This window comes from Trachymyrmex cornetzi, unplaced genomic scaffold (genome assembly GCF_001594075.2).
Source record: "Trachymyrmex cornetzi isolate Tcor2-1 unplaced genomic scaffold, Tcor1.1 scaffold58, whole genome shotgun sequence".
NCBI lineage: Eukaryota > Metazoa > Arthropoda > Insecta > Hymenoptera > Formicidae > Trachymyrmex > Trachymyrmex cornetzi.
In genome coordinates this window covers 384,673-408,420 of record NW_017299893.1, presented here as the reverse complement: position 1 = coordinate 408,420, position 23,748 = coordinate 384,673, and the positions used below count along the sequence as shown (strand labels likewise).

Below are 23,748 nucleotides of genomic sequence, written 5' to 3'. Positions count from 1 at the left end.
TCGTGGTCATTCGGACGTGCATCGCCGTGTTACCAGCACGCAGGCACAGGTAAACTCGCTTTCATCGCGGCAGCCTCCAGTCACGAAAGCTACGTCACTGCTCGAAACCCGTCGTCGCTTCGTTTCGTTTTTTTTTTCGCAGAGGCACCATTCGACATCCTCGTCGAGTCGCTTCAAGGAGTCGAATGACCTCCTGATCAACCCTCTCCTTCGTTCCCACCGTCCGTCTGCCTCCGACGTGCGTCTTCACCGTGGTGCATCTTCGCCGCGCGATGATCATCGGATGACTTCACGGCAGCGAGTTGCATCCCCGAAGGTTTCACGGAGACCCAGAACGGCGCAAGTAGGTTCCTTCGTTCTACGAGATGAAGATAGAGACACACACACACACACACATATACACACGCGCGCACACAATTTCTCTTTCTCTTCAGCATATATAAGAGGATCTCTCTCTCTCTCTCTCTCTCTCTCTCTCTCTCTCTCTCTCTCTCTCTCTCTCTCTCTCGCGACTGTCCGCAGGATAAACGCGAGCGCGCGCGGACGGACTGTGACATCATTGAGCGTTCCAGGTACGAGTGACGGTCTTTTTCTCGTCGAACCGGATCAAGCTACGGAGGATTCCGTCGTTCGTGATTGATAGGGAAGACCGGGCACCTAATCTCCGCGTTGCGATTGGATATCTAATCTCTACGCGAACTCTCTCTTGTATCGCAGGTAGGATACAGCGTCTTGGAAGCTAAGGGAATTCCCCGATAAAGGGACCATTTTCGTGTTTCAATCCGGCGGATTGATTGCTTCGGACGATACAATTTGCGCCTTTATAGAAGATGTACAAGAATTTCCGAGGCAACAATCTTCACTATCGGACAAAGGTCGATTAATCATGTTGGAGTAAAGTGATGGATCGATAGCTTCCGTTTTCCAGAAACAGATTAATAGAACTGGTTTCGTGTATATATATTGAGAGAAAATTGCTTCAGGTTAGCCCAGCTTTGATCGAAAATGTAAATTGTTACCTCTATTTGCCTGTATAGTCGAGGACACGACCGTCGCGTCGAGTTTGTTAGTTGGAAGAACGTATCGCCAAGCGAGATCTTTATGTCGGAAAAAAAGAAACAGAATAAGAAGAAAAATGTGAGAAGAGAAAAATAGAAAAGAGAAAACGGTAGAACGCCATATCGATAAAGCGACGCGGAAAATAGGTGAGAAGAATAGAAAGAAATATAGTGCATCTGAAAATGGTTGAGAGAGAAGGGCGAAAAAGAGACGAGATGAAACGAATGCAAACCTAAATACGTTCAAGGCAAACGTTTTAATTTGTCTTTTCTTTATTAATGAGATTCTCGAGCAGATCGATCGATTCTCTTTCTCGGTCGTTATGTATCAAATACGATCTTATTCTAAAAATCTCACTCGAAGACTTTCGGGCAAGCTGTCGTCTTTAATAAAGCTGTCTGATTACTTTTGGAATATTTTTCAGTAGCATTAGCGATTGATTTACAATTACTTGGATTTAGGAAAAAAGGAATGCGTAGCCGTTAAAATTGCGTTATGTGCGTTAATACGCGCCCGAAGCGTTAGGGATTAAAAATGGATTACAAGGCAGCGCTTTTCTACTTTCTCGCGATCAGTTATATCGCATCGTTCCTCGCTCGGGTAGGAAATTAAGGCTGAATTGCACCGACGGTCCGAGTCAGCTAATCTTTTACCCAAATTCTGTCCTATACAAGGTGTTAAATGTGAAAGGAAAGTCTTTATTGATTTCGGTCCTTCCAATTATTCCAGATTTTGACTAACATCAGTTTCTTTTAATCGTTTAAATAAAAAGTAATTTGATAAAACGATTATTTTATAATAATAATAAAACGCCGATAAGTCTTAAATTATACGAGCGCGACTGCAAATGACACCTTGCACGGACAGAAGGAAGGAGAAAAGGTGGTACGATCGAGATTAGCGCTGACCGACCTTGGCGCAATCGGCTCTAAGAAGGCACAGTCGTTGAGTTAAGAACGTTAATATGCGGCTCCAGACACCGAAGACGAAGAGTTTCCCCAAAGCCGTTCGTTCGCTTCGCTTTCGTCGGCCTCAGGACGACGACCTCGACTCGAACGACCTCTCGTGCGCAGCGATCTTGCGGAGAGGGAGAAGAGAAGATGGAAAAGAATAAAAGCAGCGGCGGCGAGACGGTACAGCGCATCTACTCAGCGATCGGGGGAGTCCCGGGCTTAGAGGAGGATCCCCGAACTGTAGGTTGGCAGGTAGCTAAGTGGTTATCGAGTGCGTTGCTGCTGCTGCTGCTGTTTCTGTTGTTATTTCAGCGCTCTATGGAGCACAAGCACGCCGATTATTTCACGCTTTTGCTCGTTCGTCTTTGCATCTTTTTTAGTTTCTTTCGTTTGGGTTTTTTTTTTATTTTCGGGTTGAGCTTGCCTCACGCGCTCTGCGGCGACGGAGTGCGGGATCACGCCTGTCGACGACCCACTCATTTACTGAGCCCACTTGTCGACGACCACCTCATTTACTGTAACATAATACACACGAGAACGATTAACGAGCGGCGGAGACCTAAGTGGCGAACTAAAGGGAAGAAAAAAAATGTTGAACAGCCAGACGTTTTTAGCTCTCGAGCCGGCACTGCGTCGGCATCTTCCTCTCGACTTCGGCGGTCTGAAACGATCGGTCCTCAGATTAATTGGATGCGACTTGTTGGAACGAATGTACGGATCTCCTTTGTAAAAAGGAATGGTCATGAGATCGCTGTAGTTTCAAATCAACGTCGATTGACCGACGTATACATAACTATCCCTTTCTGTAAAGGAATATTGCGTTTCGACGCGCGTCTCTCGCGCTGTAACAAGCAGCTACCCTTTCGATAACGGAAAAATGACGAATAAAAATGAAGTACACCTTTTGACGCGATTCGAATAAAATCAATATCCTTATTTACTTATCATCACAATCATAACATCATTAGATGAAACCTACTGGCGTATAATAACACAACAATATCAATCAAAAGTGAACGAGGTCTTTACGCAACTGCGGTTAATACCGCAGTTAATCTGATCGCCATAAAACTACACTCGTACATTCGTTCTCGTTTTCTATTTCTTCGTCATCCCGCGGGAGATCGATCTTGGATGCCGATCGCCACGCAGACGAACGTGCGCGTGCACATGGTATGCGTGGTGCTTATTGCGGTGCATGTTGTGTCGGTGGGAGGGGGGTATACTTTGTGGTTTCACTCGGGAAATATTCAGTTTTTTTTTGGCTGTTAAATAAAGACGTCTCCAGTCCCTTCGAGCAGCTCGAGAGTGTAGTGTGCTGTGGGTCGCCGATTTCTCGGCTGCGGCTGATTGGGTGTCTCTCAGATTCGCCTTATGTCCCCTCGAGCTTTATTTCGGCGAGACCACCGGCGGTGCCACTGCAATCATACGAGGGTAACATCGATTATTTCACCACGCCAAGTCACCCTCGCTGGCTCAGCTACGGCAAGCCATGGGCCTTTGTCCAACTCTACTGCAGCTGCTAAATCGCTGCAAGCCTTGGCGATGGCGATGCGTTAGCGCAGCGATGTGAGCAATACGCTTAATTACGAGAGAAAAGATTAAGTATTAATATCTGGGACATTGTAAAAGCAAGTATATGTAGTGTGTATGTGTGTGTGTGTTTATGTGTGTGCGCAACAAATATATTACGAGAGAGATAAATTCTTAAAGAGCGATATTTACATACAAATCGTAGACAAATGAATGAAATGTGTAATATATAATAAATATGTATTGTATATTATATATAAGAATCATATTTTAGACCATACATGTGAGAACATAATCAATACGAACTAGAAATGCCTACATCGGTCGGAACTAGATCTTTAATGTTTAAATAATTCAATGTGACTATAAATGTCATGGTTGCCACAGAAAATGAATTTTAAAATTCCCTGACTTCCAGGTTTTCCAGATGAAAATGGAAAATTTTCCATGACTAATATAAAATATGTAAATTTTAACATTTAGACCCAAGGATTGTAGGAAAGCTATATTATTAAAAACGCAAAAAAAGTTTAGTAGCATAGTAAAATTTTGGGTGCAAATTTAAGCCAGCAAAAAATTAATTAGTTTTGAAAAAAAGAATGCAGTTATGACAAAAAAGAGGGATTAGATAAAAATACTGAATAAAATATAAATTTGAATTGTTTTGTTAAAATCGTTTAAAGTGCGCAAGTTTTGAACCATAAACGTCAGATATAATATTTAAAAAATTAGAACAATTATTTGGAATAGGAGCAGTTTAAAGAAATTGTGAGCAAATTTTGAAATTCCAGACTTTTACATTTTTCCCTGACTTTTCCCGATTTCCACGACCAATTTCATTATATATAGTATATATATAATTCACATTGAATTATTTAAGCATTAAAGATCTAGCTTCGACGGGTATAGGCATTTCTAGTTCGTATTAATATATAATAAATTGTAATAAGTATCCAAGGAACACACAGAAGTCAACAAAAAATCCAAATAACTTTATTTTGATCCTTAATATCAATAAACAGCCAAAGTTTGTAACAAAAAATCATCAAGACTTTCATAAATTTCTTTTTTTACTTTCTCTTGATTGAGCATGTTCCTTGGAAAAGATATTAATAAGATTTTTTTATAGTTCCATTTCATGTAGTTAAAATGTGCGCGCACGTATTGTAGAATAAAGGCTCCATAATCCCCTGAGTTCTTTTTGGAGACATGAACATGTACATGAACAAATTATACATATTACATGACAAAAAGGGAGACCGCAGTTTCTTCCATCGACAAACGGAAGAAACTGCTACACGTAAATCGCTCGTTTGCGGATTGCAGTTCGTGGACGGCGTGTCGTGTTGCACAGCTAAATGTTATTAATCCCCTGAGTTCTTTTTGGAATGTACATAAGCAAATTATACACATTACATGACAAAAAGGAGACCGCAGTCTTTTTCCATCGACAGAAAAAAATACCGCCTTCAAGTCGCTCATTTGCGGAATGTAATTCGTGGATGGCGTGTGTGTTGTGTTACAGCTAAATGTCGTGTACAGTTAAACGTTAATTTCGTTAGTCTTAAAATTGACAAATTCAACATTACCTGTATTTTTCACGTCTGCGCGTCCGTAGTCGCCCTCGAAGATCGCCCTCTTCATGACTGTACAGTTTGGCACACCAGCAGGCAGGGGGAAGTTAGCAAAAGAGGGTGGGTGTCGAGGTCACGTGATGTGTCGGAGGATGTTTTCAATATCCTCGATTTTAGGACTCATTCCGGATCATCGACAGTTATCACATCGGTCTTTTTTCCAGTGAACGCATGCAAAAATTTCAAACAACAAGTCTCGAAGGGTCGGGGGAGGAAAATAGGGGACACCATAGTATAGCCATAGTAGATAATAAAAAGATTCGTCGTGGATGCGCTGTGTCGTAAAATTTCGGCATCACGTAACGTGTTTTATTTTCCGAAATCTTGCCTCCACACACAATGAGACGGGCGGTGGTGAGATGTACAAGATGGTCCTCAAAGTCCTTGTGAACCTTTCGATTTGTTATGTCGAAAAATTATAAGGGTTATACAAGCAGAAAGCTGTCTTAATCATTGAATAAGTGGGCCACAAACGCGCCGTTCATTATCATTTTATTGTACTAAAATACTAAATGGTTTTTCATATACATATTTTGGAATCAGTAATTTTTTTTGTTTTTTTATTCAAACCAAACAACCATTGCCGAGTATAATCCCGCAAATCATCCTGTAAATAATTTTTAAAATATCATCTCGTCGAAATTTTTTAATCTTACTTTATTATTTACGAAGAAAGAAATTATATAAATAAAAAGATTTCCCTTCTGAATTTTAAATGTATATATTCAGTAATCTCTAAATTTCATATAATTCTGGCCCACCAACGTCTAAATGTCTTAAGCCAGCTATGGTTACAATAAACATTCGAAATATGGTGGAGTGGATAACAGACAACGAGAGAGAGAGAAAAAAAAAGGTCAAAAAGTTGAAGTAATTTTAGGCTGGGATAAACTGAACCGAACACTTATTACGTCGTATTAAGTGTTCGATCTTTTTCTGATGGCAATAATCGCCGGGTTTAAGCGAGAATTATTATTTCGATTAGTAGGCCAATCGTCGGAGGATCGAGAAACGCATTAGTAACACATGATTCTTTTATTATAACAAGTAATGCATTTATATATTATTCCGTCGTCATATATTCTCACTTGTTATAATGTCGCTCCGTACGAACTCAAATTGAATACACGACAAAGGCAATACGGACGATAAATAAAACAAATTGTGAACGCCAACACACGAGGGAGTGGCGCGATAATTACATGATAACGTAATTGTACTTATCGTATATGCATAGACTTGATCGTAACACGCGCAACAGTCGGATTCGTGTATACAATTTCTCTTTAATCCTTCTATATTTTTATATTTCTCCGTCTCTACGAAAAATCTGATATATAATTCACACCCGGAATTATATTCTCGACTATCTTTCGCCGCGGAGCGCGTCCGCGGCGAGTATATATACTCGAAATCACTTGATGTCATAGTATATTCCATAAGTTATTAATATTAATATTAACTTCGTTATCGTTAGAGAAATAGGTACTTCCTGAAGGAAACGACGCGATCGTAGCCTCATCATCGCTGAACACCGCGTTTTAGTTAGTCAACGTCACACAAGGATCAATAAGAAATGTCTACCGACGAGCTAATTAACTCTCAGCACACACATACATTTTGACAGTTAATAAATTATAATTAATAAATAGAATATACGAAGAGAGTACAATAAATATAAATCGTTCCTTCTTTTTATAATAGCGTTATATGAAGTATACGTTAATGAAGCTAGGATTGTAACTTTTTTTTTAATCAAGCATTGATATTTGCGTGACGTCGCGCAGTATACTTTCGTCGTGATGGCACTACCCCGTCATTCTCGGTCAACATAAAATACAATGCACACTCCAAGTACTTACAGATACATCGTGGACGAAGTTAGGAATCTGGATGCGAGGGAACAATAAACGACGAATCCCGAAAAAAATCGTACGAATATGTAAATACATTAACACGAAAAGGAAAGCATTCTGTTTCTTAAATTTAATGACAGATCATCTCTATCCAATCGTTGGAGGATCAAGAAATAAAAGAGGATCAAGACTATATCATTCCGTTGACATACGTTTCAAAAATGAAAGAGGATGAAAAATGTATCATTTCGCTGATATATATTTTCATATTTGTCGGACTTTAAAAATTCAACGGTTTACTCTCACACAGCATATTTTATCCGAGAGACGTCCCGGGTCGCCTTAGGACGTTCAAAAAACATACGGACGTCTTTGGGACATTCTTTGGAGGTTTGTGCTGTGTGGGATGCAAAAAAAAGATTGAAATTCGCGCGACTTTCGAGATCCGTCACTTGGGTCGCCCTCCGTAATCCGTGCTCCCCCGATTAATTTCGTCGAACTTATTGAGCGTCATAGAGAACTGCATTAGACTCTTCGCACCGGCATTGATTCCCGCGCTCGTACCTGTGCTCCGATAACACGTGCCAATTACTCGCGCGTCCGAACATCCGAATAAGCACATCATCCATTGTTCTACGCCACGGTGAGTAAACATGATAATGGCAAGTATTACGCAGGAAGCCTCGGGATTCGGAGAATATAAAAAATCGCAGTCTAATCCTAATCGATATTCGCTCCGAAATTTCCCGAACTGGTATTCGTGGGTACTCTATGTATACTTTATGTATCTTTGGTTAAAGTTAACGTAATCGAACGATTTTTTTGTTCATTTTGAAGATCAAAATCCGAGAAACTAGACGGTGCAAAATTATGTAAGGTTGAAAAAATATTTGTCAAAACAATTTTTCACAACGCAGTTAAAGAAAATGTCCAATCCGAATACCGATTAGGGTCAACATTGTTATGAGATATAGATATACAATTGTGAGAACGAATCTCTTTTACGGGCGACAATTAAATATTACGTATCCTTCTCGATGACTTTTATTCAGCTGCGAATTGTAGAATTCATCCACGCGAATGGATTTTCCTTCAAGTGACATTGAGGACAAATATCGCACAGGTACCGATCGCAGTGGACGCAAAGCCGGTAGTTTTATCTCGTGCTAAAAATTAAACTGCGGAACAAAACGCTACTCGAGACACAAGTTCGTTAGTGCGGCAGCGCTAACTCGTTCGGTCTGATTAAGTTTTAATTATGCCCATACCAAAGTATCACGCCTTAACCGTTAACTAATTAATTAATTATATTACAATGTCGCGCCGCGCGACCGCGGTCGATTCCCTGAATCGCCGGATGCGGCGCAATTAAATTATTATGCGTCGCGCGCCGAAGAAGAGAAGAAAAAAAAATAAAGAAAACGCAGCGGACGCGTCCGCTCCTCTCCGGAACACATCGTCAGTCTTGTTGCGTTTGCACGTGTTTGCGGAGAAGCGTCTCGCGCGCTGCGTCTCGCGCGCTGAATCGCGAACGGCCGAAATTACGGCGATCTCTGCGAAGATCTGGATGACACCTTGGATCGTGCGCTGCCGATGGAAGTGAACCACTTAAATCCACCATTTACGACACGATACTGCTCTTTGCCCTCTTGTCGATTACTTTCTTTTCTAATCGAATGTAGCGGGCGAAGCTGGAAATATCGTTCCGTAAGGGACGGTTTTACGTCGATAAACGGGGAAAGAAAGAATCGAGAAGTTGCCGTTTTTATTAGCACTTTATCGATTTCAATCTTCATTCCTTGATTAGCGGTCGCTTCCGCCGGCAGGATACGCTCTAAGGGATGAACTGACTAAGCAGCCAGATGTTTCGAAGGCCCACGTACTCGTGACGACACCGATTATTCGTTTCGTTATGTGGCAGTGACCGAATTCGCGTTCACTCAATCGAGAAATTCCTCGACTAGTTAGGGACTAAGTTTACTCTCAATGCAAAAATTCGAAGAATCGGCGAACATCTGAGACATTGGAAGTGAGAAAATGGAACTTACATGAAACGAATAACTTCTTATTCATAAAATTATTACGATTCAATGAAGCAGAATTATCGCCGATCTTTAAGGAAATTTTATACAAGAAAAAGCCACTAGTAAAATTTTCTTTTACTATGCGTTTAGCATGCAACTTTCATATTACTTCATTGCTAAAAGTACTAACTATTTCGATTTTAATAACTTAATTTAACAAATTAGGTTGTTTACGCATATATTCTAAATATTTTTTTATATTTTAAATAATTTATTTAAGGACTATATCAAAAACAAACTAGGATTCTTCTATACGCATATTTTAAAAAAGAAACTAAATACGAAAAAATTTTTGGGAGCCAGGAATAAAAAATAGATGCGCCTAACTATCACTAAGTATCATTCTTAAGGACAAATTTATTTTTAAAAAAATCTACGCGTCGTTTAATTGATTCTATAATTAATTGTAGCTATTCGATATTATCATTGATAAAAACGGATAATCAATCCCGACGATGAGTGTATCTGCGTTCGGAACACTGCTCAGATATTGACATGAACGAACGCACTAGAAATTCTATGGACTGCCCCGTCAGTTTCGAGCGTACGAGAGAGGTAATGAGGTCAACTGTTTTTCCTCTGCTTAACGATTGCCTTATCTTACACTTACGAGCCTTTGCAGTCCATATCCGGAAATTAGCGATACGCGAATCTGTTGCATTGCGTAAACCTTTCAAATGCATAAATCACACATACGGATTATACACACATAGGGAACAGATGTCGTACCAAAGAAAAATTAGAAGAAATCTTGCTGTGCCAATCGCGATGATCCATCGCTAATTTTGTGACAATCTGTTTCATTCTATCTCTAATCTAAAAAAATATTGGTTATGTAGATATTTACAAAATCTTATTTCACGTTTATTGCATTCGTTACAAATGAAAAATCTCAATAAGAGAATAACTCGCAAAAAAATCATCTGATAAAAATAAACTTTTCTGTTTTACTTAAATGTTAAGAATATATCTTAACATGAATGTGTGTGTGTGTGTGTGTGTGTGTGTGTGTGTGAGACGCTCAAAGTTAAATTAATGGATTGATCGCATGGCACAGCAGAGGTCAGTATAATTGAAAAGAATAGATTATAAGAAAGGATCTTACAAAACGTGCTGTTAATTATACCGTGCATGCATTATCTCTATGGGAAGGAAGACACGGTATGCAGGATACAAAATGAGATCCGTTAGTGCGAAGTCCTCGCATTTCCTTGAAATTTCAGCAAACGCTCCAGAGCAAACTCATACAGCTCCAGTTCTGACTTCAGAGTAGAAACATCAGATTCGGGCACACCAGATGCTAAGAATTGATTAATAAATATTTATAACAAGCAACATTGAAAGCAACAGAAAAGAAATGTAAATGTAAACAGATTTAGTGAGATTATACATTAATCGCGTTAACCGAACGTTGTGCTAATTTGTTGCGTGCGTGCATTAAACTGAGCCTGAAAATAAAATCAGGAGACAAATATAATACTACTACTACTACTACTAATGTCCGTTCAATCTGTATTTCTGCCGAATGTTTTATTGTCTTCGTTGTGTAAACGTGCGTATTATTCTACAAAAATGATACGTCGCAAATGCATTTGTTTGCGTCGAAACCGAAGTTACTATCCCCGATATGATTAGCGGGTGAACTACTTTGTACTTTTCAAATCGACCAAAGATCAATAATACGCTTCGAACATGCAAAGATATAAAAGTTTATGTCGTAACATTATTAATCGGCAAGAAACACAGATGGAAGACATTCGTAAATTAATGTGAATTTCAACTGTGTTGGTGCATTATCAGGATCTGCTACAATTACCAGATAATTTATCTGTTGCTAATCATATCGAAACATGCATAAGATTAAAAAAAGTATAAATAATAGTGCAAAAAAAACGGAGGAGGATTGGGACGTCGAACATATCGGAAATATCTATATCGGAAAGAACATCTATGAACAGTTTTCGTGTTTGTTGCAGAGGAAATTCAATGTTCAAAAGGCACTCGTAGAAAATAATTTAACGATCACAATCTTTGATTTACGACGGGGTCTCTCTTAGATCACTCGATGCCACTCGAAACCCGTGATCGTTGAGCGACGTCAGGGTACGGTGTGTGATGCGGGCATGGTGGGCCTTGGTGGCATATTTCATATATGATCGTACTAACACCATGCACAACAGTCAAATTTGTTAAAATCTCACTTGAACGCACTCTGTTAATAACTTATCTCGCGCCTTCCCGCGTCACGGTGGGAAGAGCTTCGGTTAAATGCAATTGCGAGTCCAAGGATTTAGTCGCGGATGCTTTTCCATAGGAAAAAAACATCGTCTGCTAGACTAATATTATTATTTCACGGACGTTCTATATGGGACAGATATGCAACAGTCCAAAGAACACAGCCCACATTAGAACGATCCAATGCACGGTGTAAATTGGATTCTCACCGTCTGTGATCTTTCTGGCAACGAACTTCAAGGTTTCGTCGAGAAGTACCACTGGAATGGAGAACTTCATAACGGTAACCCATTCTTCACCCGTTAGTGGGCACACTTGGAATACGGACTGAAACAAAACAGTTAACAATGCTTACAACTTTACTATTAAAATTGAAATAGTAAGTCTTTAACCATTCGCTTCTAAAGTCTTAATAGCAATTTTGAAGTAAATAATTACTTACCGAAAGAACATCAACATACAAGATGACAAAATGGAGTGTGAAAGAAAGAGCCATGGATGCAATGAGCCACATGTTGGACCAAGGCGGCATGGTGATGAGCGACTGATTCTCAGACAAGCTATAGAGAATAGATTTATTACAATTCTGAAGCTTATACAAAATATGTTACAAGTATTTTCTTACCTGTTCATGGCATTTAACATTTCAATGGTAACCAATACAGAGAGAGCCATAGTCATGGGATGAGGATCAGCAAAGATCTTGCAATTAATACCCTTGAATTCACTTCCACCGCCAATACATGCCAAGTGGTGAGTCTATATTGTGCAAATAATGGATGTTAATTAGAGATTAATTATTCAAATCTTCAAATAATTCTGAATATAAACAATGCAAATTCTTGTCAAAACTTACAACTTGATAGTAATTCATTTGAGGGCCATTTGGACTGTACATGAACCACCAAGCAGCTGAACCGACGGTGGCAGCGCCTACATATCCACCAATAGCCAAATAACGGAAAAACAACCATCCAGAAATCAGGGATTCGTCAGCTTTGCGAGGAGGCTATAAAAAAATGCATGAGTCAATAAAGCTGCATTTGATGTATAACAGTAGTACATCTCTTTAATTTACATTACCTTACATTTACATTTAATTTACATTACCTTGCTCATAATGTCCAAATCAGGTGGATTGAAACCGAGAGCAGTAGCTGGAAGACCATCAGTGACCAAGTTGACCCACAGAAGTTGGACCGGAATCAATGCTTCGGGAAGACCAAGGGCAGCGGTCAAGAATATACTGTAAAGTAACATACAAACACGGATAATAATTCAATCTTAACTCCTCATTATACTCATATATCTCGTAAATACCTGACAACTTCGCCGATGTTGGAAGAAATGAGATAACGGATAAATTGTTTCATGTTATTGTAGATGGCACGACCTTCCTCTACAGCAGCTACGATGGAAGAGAAATTGTCATCTGCCAACACCATCTCCGAAGCCGATTTCGCGACTGCAGTACCAGAGCCCATAGCGATACCGATCTCAGCCTTCTTCAAGGCAGGAGCATCATTCACACCATCACCAGTCTGTGGGAGTAAAATGACGCAAAATTTTGTAATTTTCTTTAAATAAACTCTTTTAAATGACAAATATCTATTTTACATTAATTAATGTTAGAATAATAGAATGTTGAATAGTTCAGTGCTGTCTAAAATAATTGTCAAACAGAAAATTCGACTTCGATTTTAAGAATTGCCATCTTGCGTAATATTAGGAATTTTGAGTGGAAAAATATTTCAATAGAAACAAAGTACTCAAAACATGTAATAAATCCCAAGCTAATTGGGGATAAACAAATCGCAGTTTCATTGTTCTTTTGAAAATTAAGCAAAGAGTTTACAAGCTGTTTTCAAAATTGTAACTGTAACAAAATCAAGAGGAAGTTAAGATCTAAATCGATTCAATAGCATCATTTATGATGATAACGAATGCATAGAATAATTTAACTTACCATAGCAGAAATTTCATTCATGCTTTGTAAGTATTCCACGATCTTTGACTTATGAGCCGGTTCTACGCGAGAGAACAGGCGAGCTCTAGCGCAAGCCGCTTTCTGTTCTGATGTCGGCAGATCATCAAATTCACGTCCGGAATACGACTTGCCGGTGGTGTCTTCATCCTCACCGAAGACTCCAATACGTCGGCAAATGGCTTCGGCAGTAGCCTTATTATCGCCGGTGATAACGATTACGCGAATGCCAGCGGCGCGGCACCTAGCAATCGAATCAAATACTTCTTTACGAGGTGGATCAAGCATGCCCACTACACCAATGAATGTGAGATCTTTTTCGTATGTGTAGAATTTAGTGGAATCGCCCAGATCCATATCGTCAGGCTTCATCGGGTGATCAGCGGTGGCGAGAGCAAGACAGCGCAAGGTATCTCTACCAGTTCCATATTGGCGGGTCAAATCCAGAATGCGGTTTTTCAGGGTCGAAGTCAGAGGAACCTTTTGACCACCAACGCGGCAATGTGTGCATCTGTCAAGTACACCTTCCGGCGCACCCTTGACGAATAACTTTGGTCCAGTTCCTAGTTTCGATGATTTCAGAGGCACGCAGTACGATGACATGGACTTGCGATCACGAGAGAACTCTAGCGTGAATTCCTTCTTCCACTTTGTTTCCATATCTTGCCTGACGACAATAGCGCCAGCTCGGCGATCCAAACCGCTTTTCGGAACACCAAACGGATTGATTTTCTCGGCGAGAACGATCAAAGCGGTCTCTGTAGCTTCACCGACTTTCTCGAATGCCTGTTTGAATTCGTTAAAGTCGATAGCAGAATCGTTGCACATGATGCAGACTGTACTGATCTCTTGTAATGTTTCATAATCTTGTCCTCTAATTTTCTGACCTCTCAAGAAGATCTCGCCGATAGGTTCATAAGTCGAGCCGGTGATTTCGAATTCATGGAAGCTGCTATCATTACCCTCAATCTTGTCAAAGATGAACATTCTATAAATGTTAAAATATTCAAAAAATTATAAACTAATATTTTTATTTAAATATATAACCAAGAGAAAAAGAAAATGTTCTTATTTTGTGTTATTTCATTAAAAATTTATAAGTGAACTCTATGTCATAATACATAATCCTGTTTGCTTAATGATCTTACCGGCTAACGGACATCTGATTAGTCGTCAGAGTGCCAGTTTTATCGGAGCAAATGACGGACGTACAACCTAGAGTCTCTACAGACGGCAAAGATCGTACAATGGCGTTCTTTTTGGCCATACGCCTGGTGCCCAGAGCCAAGCAAGTTGTGATTACAGCGGGCAAGCCTTCAGGAATAGCAGCTACGGCGAGAGCGACAGCAATTTTGAAGTAATAAATGGCACCCTTAATCCAGGAACCACCGTGAGCCGGATCGTTGAAGTGGCCAATATTGATGGCCCATACAGCGACGCAAATTACGGAGATAACTTTCGATAATTGCTCGCCGAACTCGTCCAATTTCTGCTGCAATGGTGTCTTGATTTCCTCGGTCTCCGACATCTCCGTACGGATCTTACCGATGGCCGTGTTTAAGCCGGTTCCAATAACGATACCGCGAGCCTTTCCGGCGGCAACGTTGGTACCAGAGAACAAGATGTTCTTTTTATCCTAAAAATAACAAAACAAAATTTATAAACAAACGTTGTCAAGACTTGCATGATCAAGTGATCACATGAACGAATTTTGAAAACCTTAATAAATAAAAGTTTTTATATATTTACAATTTTTTTCGAATATGAACTTTCGAAGTTATACTGTTGATACTTGAGAGATGATGTTAGAAAAAGTATTGGAAATGTTTTTATACAGTTGCTTTACCTGATTGACAGCGCGTGGGTCGGGTATAGGGTCGGTGTGCTTGATCACGGACACCGATTCTCCAGTTAGAATGGACTGATCGATCCTGAGGGTAGTCGAGAAGATTTTGGACAGACGGATATCGGCTGGGATCTTGTCGCCGACTGATATTTCTACAATATCGCCGGGCACGATCTCTTTGGCCCGAATCCTCTGAACGCCAGATTTGTCCCCTCGTACAACTTTACCCATCTCGGGCTCGTATTCCTTGAGCGCCTCGATCGCAGACTCGGCATTTCGTTCTTGCCAGACACCGACCACGGCATTGGCGATAAGGATAAGCAGGATGACAAAGGGTTCGACGAAGGCCGTGAATGCATCCTCGTGCTCTTCAAATAAGGCTAATACCTGACGAGAAATAGATACAAGATCAGAGAGACTTAAAAAATAGTGATTCTCAGCAAATTATTGAATAAGTGCACGTTTTTTCACATGTCGGTTTTAAATTACAGTTTAGCTACAAATTAAAACTTCATAAAAAATAAGTTCCCAGAAAGAGAGCAAAGACTTAAAAATTAGTAAGAAAATATTAAACAGTTTTCTATCTCTCTCTTCGCCACCATAGCAATGTCAGCTAATAATTTCAGAAAATACAAACGTATGTATGTTAAATATATAAAAATACATGTTAGAAGATCAAAGATATATTTTCTAAGATATATACACGTTGCCAAAAAATTTCTTTTCTCTATAAGCTATTACATCTAACGTAGGGATGAATTATGTACTTAATTTCTGTAATTTATAGATCAAACTAACTAGTGAATGTTACATATTTCTCTTATGCGCTCAGAGAAAATCAGATCACCACAGCTACTTGAAATCAATATGCTATTTTTTCACCTCTCATGAAAGATATATTTAGTCTCATTTACCCTTGAACCCCCGTAAACATATAATTACAGTGCTTTTAACGAAGCAACATGCACCGGAAAATTCGACAAGAAACAGAATATCTTGAACATTTAACATTACTATAGTTTCTGTGAAAGATTGAATCATGAAACTCTTTAATTTATGAATCGTAATTGCTAATGATAATACCAACCATGTATATTAAACAGACTTAATTTATATTTTTTTTATAGATTTAACTTTTTTCAAAAACATATTTATGTTAGAAGAAGTTTATTTGTTACACAAATTTATGTTTAATTTAAAATTTAAACTATAAATAAAATTTTATTTATAATTTTTAATATATCTATGGCGTCTTATACTTACAAAAGAAATAATAGCAGCTAATAGAAGAATCTTAACTAGAAGGTCATCGAACTGTTCCAGGACGAGTTGCCAGATGGATTTTCCTGTAAGCGAAAAATAAATTAAGTATTGTCAGCAATCTTGCGCAATGCGTGAAATATGAAAAGATTGAAAAAATAAAATTTTGTTATAATTATAACAATATGTCTCATAATTCTTCCATTCAAATTTTAATTTCATAAATAGTTTTTTTAATATTATTTTAATACCTGACGTGATAATTATTGCGACAAATTGGTATACAACTTTTTAAAAAATTATAAAATGTAGAATTCTATCTCAACGTGTACTTAATCGTTTAACGTAAAAATAATACAAATACTCAATTCAATTATAATTATATGAATATATCGATGCTAGTTCTTAAAAAAAAAAAAAAAAAGAAAATCTATATTAAAAACATGTATATTAAAAATCTACATTAAACACAGCATATAATGTAGTATACAATGATGAAATCAATACTGAATACAATTATCAATAATACCTCATTGTTACGTAACCTTGCATTATTACTAGCAACATAACGTGCGTTCGCAAATATCTACGTCTCATTGACAGAGCTTTATGTCGCAGGAAAAAATATTTTGTAAGTTTTTCTTGCAATTTCACTACAATGGTTTTATGATTCTTACTTATTAAGTAATAGTTATAAAACCACTGTGGTATTATATGATTTTTCTTTATTAAATAAATATCGTAAAACCACTGTGGTATTATGATTCTTATTAAGGAAAAAAATTTGTTGTGATAAAATTGTAAGAAAAACTGTTACGTGTCTCTCATCTTGTAGTACAATAAAAATATATTTAATGATAAATATTTAATGAAAAATATTTAATGAAAAATATTTAATGATAAATATATTTCACAAAAGTCTTAATATCATAAACGCCGTAAGTTCAGATTAAACATTTTTTATATAGTAATTATGAAGTTATTTCTTTTTAAATCCGATTTATTAAAGCAATTGAAAAATTTAACAAATTGCATTTCCAATATGACATCTTTCATTCCAACGTAACATGCTAGTCTAAAGATCCTAGTTGAACCGAAAGCAACATATGCTTCGTATACACGAGGAGCTAATTTGATGTTATAAGGAAAAATGTTCGTAAGCAGGTCTCATTTGTATGTGTCGAACACACCATCAAAGACATGATATAAGAACACAAGATGTACCATTGCGTATAATGGCGATAGCAATACTGGAAACAACTAATCAAATTTTGGTCTCTATATGTATTTTCCTGCGTATAATAGCACTGGCACATTGGAATAACCAATCAAATTTTGGCCACAATTCACTCTCCTACTGCGCATCCTCGGGAATAGTACACCTTGTCTTCTTACATCATGGTCGAAGACAGATTCTAGAATATGCGTCAGGAAAGGATAAAAATTATAAACTAGTCAGGGGCAAGCCCTGGGCGTCCTTGATGGCTGGCGCCTTTTGCTTGCACGCGATTGACGTCATTGCTCCACGCTTGATGATTTCATTAATTGTAATTTACAGCAGCCGCTCAAAGAGATGTGCGAAAATTCGATTATCTAGCAATTATATAAGTATCACACCTTTTCTCCATTCTATCTCTCCCCATTTTCCTCGCACCGTTTTCCTTTCAGCGAATTAGATTACAACGTTTTTTCTTCATCTTTAACGACATAACGAATTATGTTTGGAAATTCAAAACGACAAAATAACGAGGTTTTGATGGTAAGATAATAATTTTTACAGTAATAAGCTGAACATTTTTTACGTAAAAGATTTGACAATACAGTTGTAATAATAAAGTAATAAGTAATAATAAATAAAATGTCACACACAATAAATAAAATGTGTCAATAGGAGTTACAAATTGCATCAAATCATTTGCTAATCAGAGGAGAAAGACAGCAATAAAGAAATAATTTATACAGAATTTCCAAGGACTTTTTCAAACGTTTAAGTAATAAACAGAAATAGCCGCATCTTTACATTGAAATTCATTCGTAATCGAATAATGAATGATACAAAATCAACACAAAAATTAACGAATTAGGCACTTGTGTTAGCAAAATATTTTGAGTTGAACATGCATGTTGTTGCATTGACATAACTGACTCAAAATATCAACAATTATAGTTAAACACAAATTCTCCAAAAGCGAAAATAAAATGTTTACGATTTTCTTTTACAAATTGCGTAATTTAAATAGTGGCTGTATAACAATGTTTAACGTTTAATTAAACAAGATCGATAAAATTAAAATTTAAATAGCTAAGCGGAGAACAATTGCTCAAAAAGTAAAACTGCGTATACTAGTAAAATTCAGTCCAAGTTCTCAATCAATTAAGTCATAAACGACGCAATCCTAATCATCATTAATTCTGCCAATTATGTAAATTATATATGCATATAGTTCCTATACATACATTAATTACATTAATATAGTGTATTAAGATCACTTTTAATACACGGTATGTCTTCCGGTGTAACGCAAACATGTTACACGTATGCATTTCGTTACATAAATTGTACGTAATATCTCAGTGCACATTCCGCCGCATCTCGGAAATTAATATCGTGGTATGACGTGCTATATAGTGCTGCGGACCAGCGCACATTTCTCCACATCCTCCTCCTCCTCCACCCTTCTTGCTCTCTCACCCACGTGCATACGTGCAACATGCTTCATTACCGGATTCAGCGTGTGACAATAGACGTTGTCAATCGGCCGATAGAGCGTGGCGTGCACAGAGAGACCGCGGGCACATGTGTGACGGACAGAGCGCGGCAACGATTACAGGCAGTTGTGCGTTCGTAACCGGCCGCGCGATTAATTTACGACAGGAATCTCATTAATACGACCTTGATCGCGGTCTCCTCCGACGCGTTTCAGGATTATATAAAGTGATAATAACGGTGAAACGATAAAATATTGTGTGTCTGACTTCGACCTGTTCCAAGGGAGGGAGAAGAGAGAAGGAGAAGAGAAGAAGTGCGTCTATTATGTACTCCCCTTTCTTTTGTTCTAATTGCTAAAATTGCGCTAATTACTCGTCGTTCAAATTCATCAAGGAAGTAGGCTTCGAAAAAGATCACTGCAATTTGCTTTTAGCCTAAATTATAGTTATTATCATAAAAATGGTTGCAATTGCAAATTATAGTAATATACAATTACAATCATCATAAAAACTTTTCCTCAGTGTGGCTAATAGCAAATTTATTTTAGCAAATATATTGTATATATATATTTGTTAATAAAAGTATACATAGTTATTAAAGGAAAGTCGCCGATATTGATATAGATCTCCTGAAGAGACATTCTCCTATTTCTCGAAAAAAATTAATTATTATTATTTCGTACAGTGATAAAAACATGATTCGTTTAGATAATTAGAAAAGTAAAAACTCATATATTTGTTTCCATACAAAATCAACTAAAAACAAATTCTACAAATGCGAAAATAAAATTCTTACGATTTTCTTTTGCAAAATACATAGTCATGCGCTCCTACCTCTTTTAAATAATTACCTCATTTTCCTAAAAAGCGTTCAGGCAAATGCAATTTGCCTAAGAAAATAGCATATAACTAGGAAAATAGCATTGGAAACTGGCGAAAGCCATTTGACCAAAATTTGAGTCAAAAGTTATTTTCCTGAAATACGCTATTTGCCTACGACAGCTATATTATTCATAATATTACATCGTTTTATATCTTTGTAACTTTCTAAATCGAATTGATTTATATTTGTTTCTTCATTTTTTCATAATACGGTTTTAAATATAAAATCGTAGTGTAGTATGAGAGAGAGAGAGAGAGAGAGAGAGAGAGAGAACCGGTGCATCTGTCTGTAAGACAAACCATATGCTAACTTATCTTTATAGTGTTGTATTATAGTACCAAATAGCATTATTCGGAGCTGAAAGCAATCATTTACGGGAAAACTCTCAAAAATAGAAATTACGTCTTATAGAACAGCGTAAAGTATCCATATAAATCAACAAAAAATATTTTATATCGAAATAAAAAGAGTCTATAGAAAATCTTATATGTATTTATTATTATATTTTGAACAGGTGATTCCAGAAAGAAAAAGAATAGGAATATGCGACATATTATTATGTCAATTTTGGGACCCTTTTTATCAGACACTTATTTTTGCTTATCTTATGAAAAAGTTAATTATTGTATAATTGCAAACAGTTATAAAAACTGTTATATTACTTGATAGAAGATATTTTCTACTTTGTATTTGTTTTTATTTTAACTTTTGTTTAAAAAATATTGTCCAAAAACAAAGTGGTATGTCGGTGATCTTCTACTAACATTTTAACAACAGTAATAACTACAGTTACTGTAATACATAATTATAGCGCAACAAATAGAAAATTTTTCTCTCATTTTTCTCTCAAGCTAAAAACATTAAATATAATGTTTTATATAGCCGAATCAAGTAATGCTAATTATCACGAAATCAAGATCACTGATTCAAATGACGCAATTTTAGACTTATAAAGAAAAAAAGAACGTCTATAGCTCTATTCACTTGTGCGTAAAGAAAATTACTCCCGTAGGAGCTTCGCAAAAAATCGTATTCTTAATGAAAAGCACGCGTCTCTCATTCTAAGGTAAAAAAAACTTCATTTCTACGTTATCGAAATAAGTCGAAGAACTCAGTGGAATTTGGACATTATTGCGTTCAAACGGTATTAATTCAATAAGGCCGTTGCCTATATCTTATCGTCTATTTATCTTCGATAAAGCCGAAAACATTTGTTATTTACAGGATCGATCTCAATGATTAACGTATTAAGTTTCGTGTTTTAATAGCGCGCGACATCTATTTCGATCTAATTTTCACGTAACTGTTTTTCAATGGAATCTATTATATATATTGAAACGTATGTACATACGTAATATAGCGATACAAATTCCACGCCTGCAATCGATCTAATCGTCAACGTCAGCTGTCACGCTTTCGAGCAAATTTAACTCCCGATTTATCGAAGTCAATTTCAGCAGTTTGATGCAATCCAGGACGTATTTTTGGAAAATATGAAAAATTTTCTCTCGATTCTCGCTCTTCTTGTTTTTTTTTTAATTCTAGTTATACCGCGTCATGAACGATAACGCCGAACGAGAGCTGCGACTACGGCGGGTCGATTCACTGCCGAAGGTCGACGCGACGGAAAGATAGCGCGAGTTTCTGCGCGGGTCGAGTGCAATGCCGATGCAATTACGGCCGAGAAGGCGACGTACGGCGCTACGAGCTGACGTCTTTCGACAAATGGGGCAAGTGACCCGGGTATTCCCTAGAACCTGCAAGTCTCCCGTGACAGTCGTGCAATATACCTTTCCTACGTTTCCTTCTGCCGATACTTTACTTTATATCTATAGAACGTTTCATCAAATACTTTATCTTTGCTGCTATCTCCTCAAGGATTACACGTATTTTGTAAAAAAAATGAAAAATATTACAAATTTTTCCACGCTGTATCTAAAAGTTATATATAAGAAATTATAAACAAAAAACTTATATATACAAAATTTGATGGCGATTTAATATTTGGATCAAAAATTATTTCAATAAGTAGACATATTTTTAAAAAATAATTAAGATAAAATGAGAAAATTTTCATTTAAACTATAAAATTGCATCGTTAAATACGAGGGGCGTATGTATCACTCTCGAGTCACAGTGCGAGTCTTAGCGAGTCGGTGCGTTTAAGAAATGAATCGGCGCGAATCAACGAGCGCAAACAGGTAAAATAATTAATGCGAGGAATCAATAGAAGCCAGTGAAAATAAAGGAGCGAATCAAACCGAGTCAGCGAGAGTCGAGCAACGATGTTTATTTGACTCGAAAGTGACATACCCCTCGGTTAAATACAATTATTGATTTTATTAAACCGTTTCATATGTATATAATGTATTTATTTTTATACGAAAAGTACAAATTTTCAATTTTAGTTACTTTTAGTAGACTGTACGCACCAGGTGCCTTCCTATAATCCTTTATTAGTAGATAAGTCTCGGAAAAAGAACATTTTATTGGAGATTTTTTGTTATTATATCAGATTAGATTTATTATTTACAGATTTTTAATTATAGAAGAGAGATATATAAAGTTAGAAAGAGATATTTACCAAAGAGATCAAAAAACGACGAGAAAATGCAAGCTAGAAAGATTCTATGCCCGACGTTACGTTCAAAGAGCTCGAATATAAAAAGCATTTATCACAAAAAGTATTGAATATTTATTTTCCTATATTCCGCATTTATCATATCTCTTATATTTTATTCTTTATATATAAAAAATGGGTATACTCATTCCATGAACATTTGTCTTTCATACCGTTTTCTCACACTTTTTGTTTTGATTAATTGACATTGTAAAGTTCCTGAATAATCCCGAGGATTCTTGGAAGTTACAAACGCGATTTTGCATGCGGCGGATCAAATCGACGGCAATGTGTCGCATTTGCAAGTGCGACGTAGCGATGCTAATTCTCAAAGCTTATGGAATTCCAAGAGCAAACGTGCTGACCTACTTTGACAGCAAACACGTGGCGAAAATCTTCATTGCAAACAACCGACGTTTATTCAGACAGGCGAGAAGAGAAATTCGGAAACTTATAAATTATAAATTAGCACCTAATATAACGCTGACAAAGTTACGGCTCGACATAAAAACGAGGCATAAGGAAAAAAAAAAGATAACTTCTCGATTTACAAACTTGCCTTACTACATCAAAAGTAACTTGTATGCCAATTTGTCGCAAACCTGTTTTCTACGTCAAGCAACGTCGAAAGACGATAGTTGGTACTCACCCTCCTCAGCTGGCAATTCTGTAACATAAAAAGGAAACCATTAAAATAACTATATATCGAATAATAAAACTATAACAAAGCGAAGAAATGTAAATCAATATCATTTTAAGTAACAACGATTGCTGCAAAAAGTACACTTCTCAAGATTTTAATATAAAAAAGCTTAGCAATTTTAACTTTAAATAACTTCATAATTATCAAACGAAAATTAATCATTTAAAAATTACTGTGGGAAATATTTTTAATTTTTTGAAAATTAAACAGTGAATATACATACTTTATAAGTATATATAAAAATTACATGTTCAATCCGAAGTATATAACGCTGTGAAAGATCCGCTTTAAGGTGTCCTAGTTGAAATTATATAGAAATGTCAAGAGTGTAGAATCCCATAATTTTTGCCGTGAACAAATTGAAGGAAGCCACGAAAACGAATTTGGCG

At 37.0% G+C, this 23,748-nt stretch overlaps 1 protein-coding gene and 1 pseudogene across 5 annotated transcripts in view; one reads left to right on the top strand and one right to left on the bottom strand.

Annotated features, from left to right (window-relative positions):
* Nucleotides 1-3,591, top strand: part of LOC108766395 (uncharacterized) — a 94,932-nt pseudogene extending 91,341 nt beyond the window's left edge.
* SERCA (ATPase sarcoplasmic/endoplasmic reticulum Ca2+ transporting SERCA) overlaps nucleotides 487-23,748 on the bottom strand; it is a 60,788-nt gene continuing 37,526 nt past the window's right edge. For 3 of the 5 annotated variants that reach the window (XM_018515654.1, XM_018515655.1, XM_018515656.1), the window contains exons 3-13: nucleotides 23,306-23,323; nucleotides 16,448-16,530; nucleotides 15,185-15,571; nucleotides 14,487-14,974; nucleotides 13,321-14,326; nucleotides 12,675-12,895; nucleotides 12,465-12,600; nucleotides 12,211-12,363; nucleotides 11,980-12,113; nucleotides 11,797-11,914; nucleotides 11,481-11,681 (exon numbers count right to left, since the gene is read on the bottom strand). In XM_018515654.1, coding sequence (XP_018371156.1) covers nucleotides 11,481-11,681; nucleotides 11,797-11,914; nucleotides 11,980-12,113; nucleotides 12,211-12,363; nucleotides 12,465-12,600; nucleotides 12,675-12,895; nucleotides 13,321-14,326; nucleotides 14,487-14,974; nucleotides 15,185-15,571; nucleotides 16,448-16,530; nucleotides 23,306-23,323 — 2,945 coding nt within the window. Of the gene's footprint in view, nucleotides 3,431-11,480; nucleotides 11,682-11,796; nucleotides 11,915-11,979; nucleotides 12,114-12,210; nucleotides 12,364-12,464; nucleotides 12,601-12,674; nucleotides 12,896-13,320; nucleotides 14,327-14,486; nucleotides 14,975-15,184; nucleotides 15,572-16,447; nucleotides 16,531-23,305; nucleotides 23,324-23,748 lie in introns of those variants that run through there. The other 2 variants (XM_018515658.1, XM_018515657.1) reach the window with 2 other exon arrangements.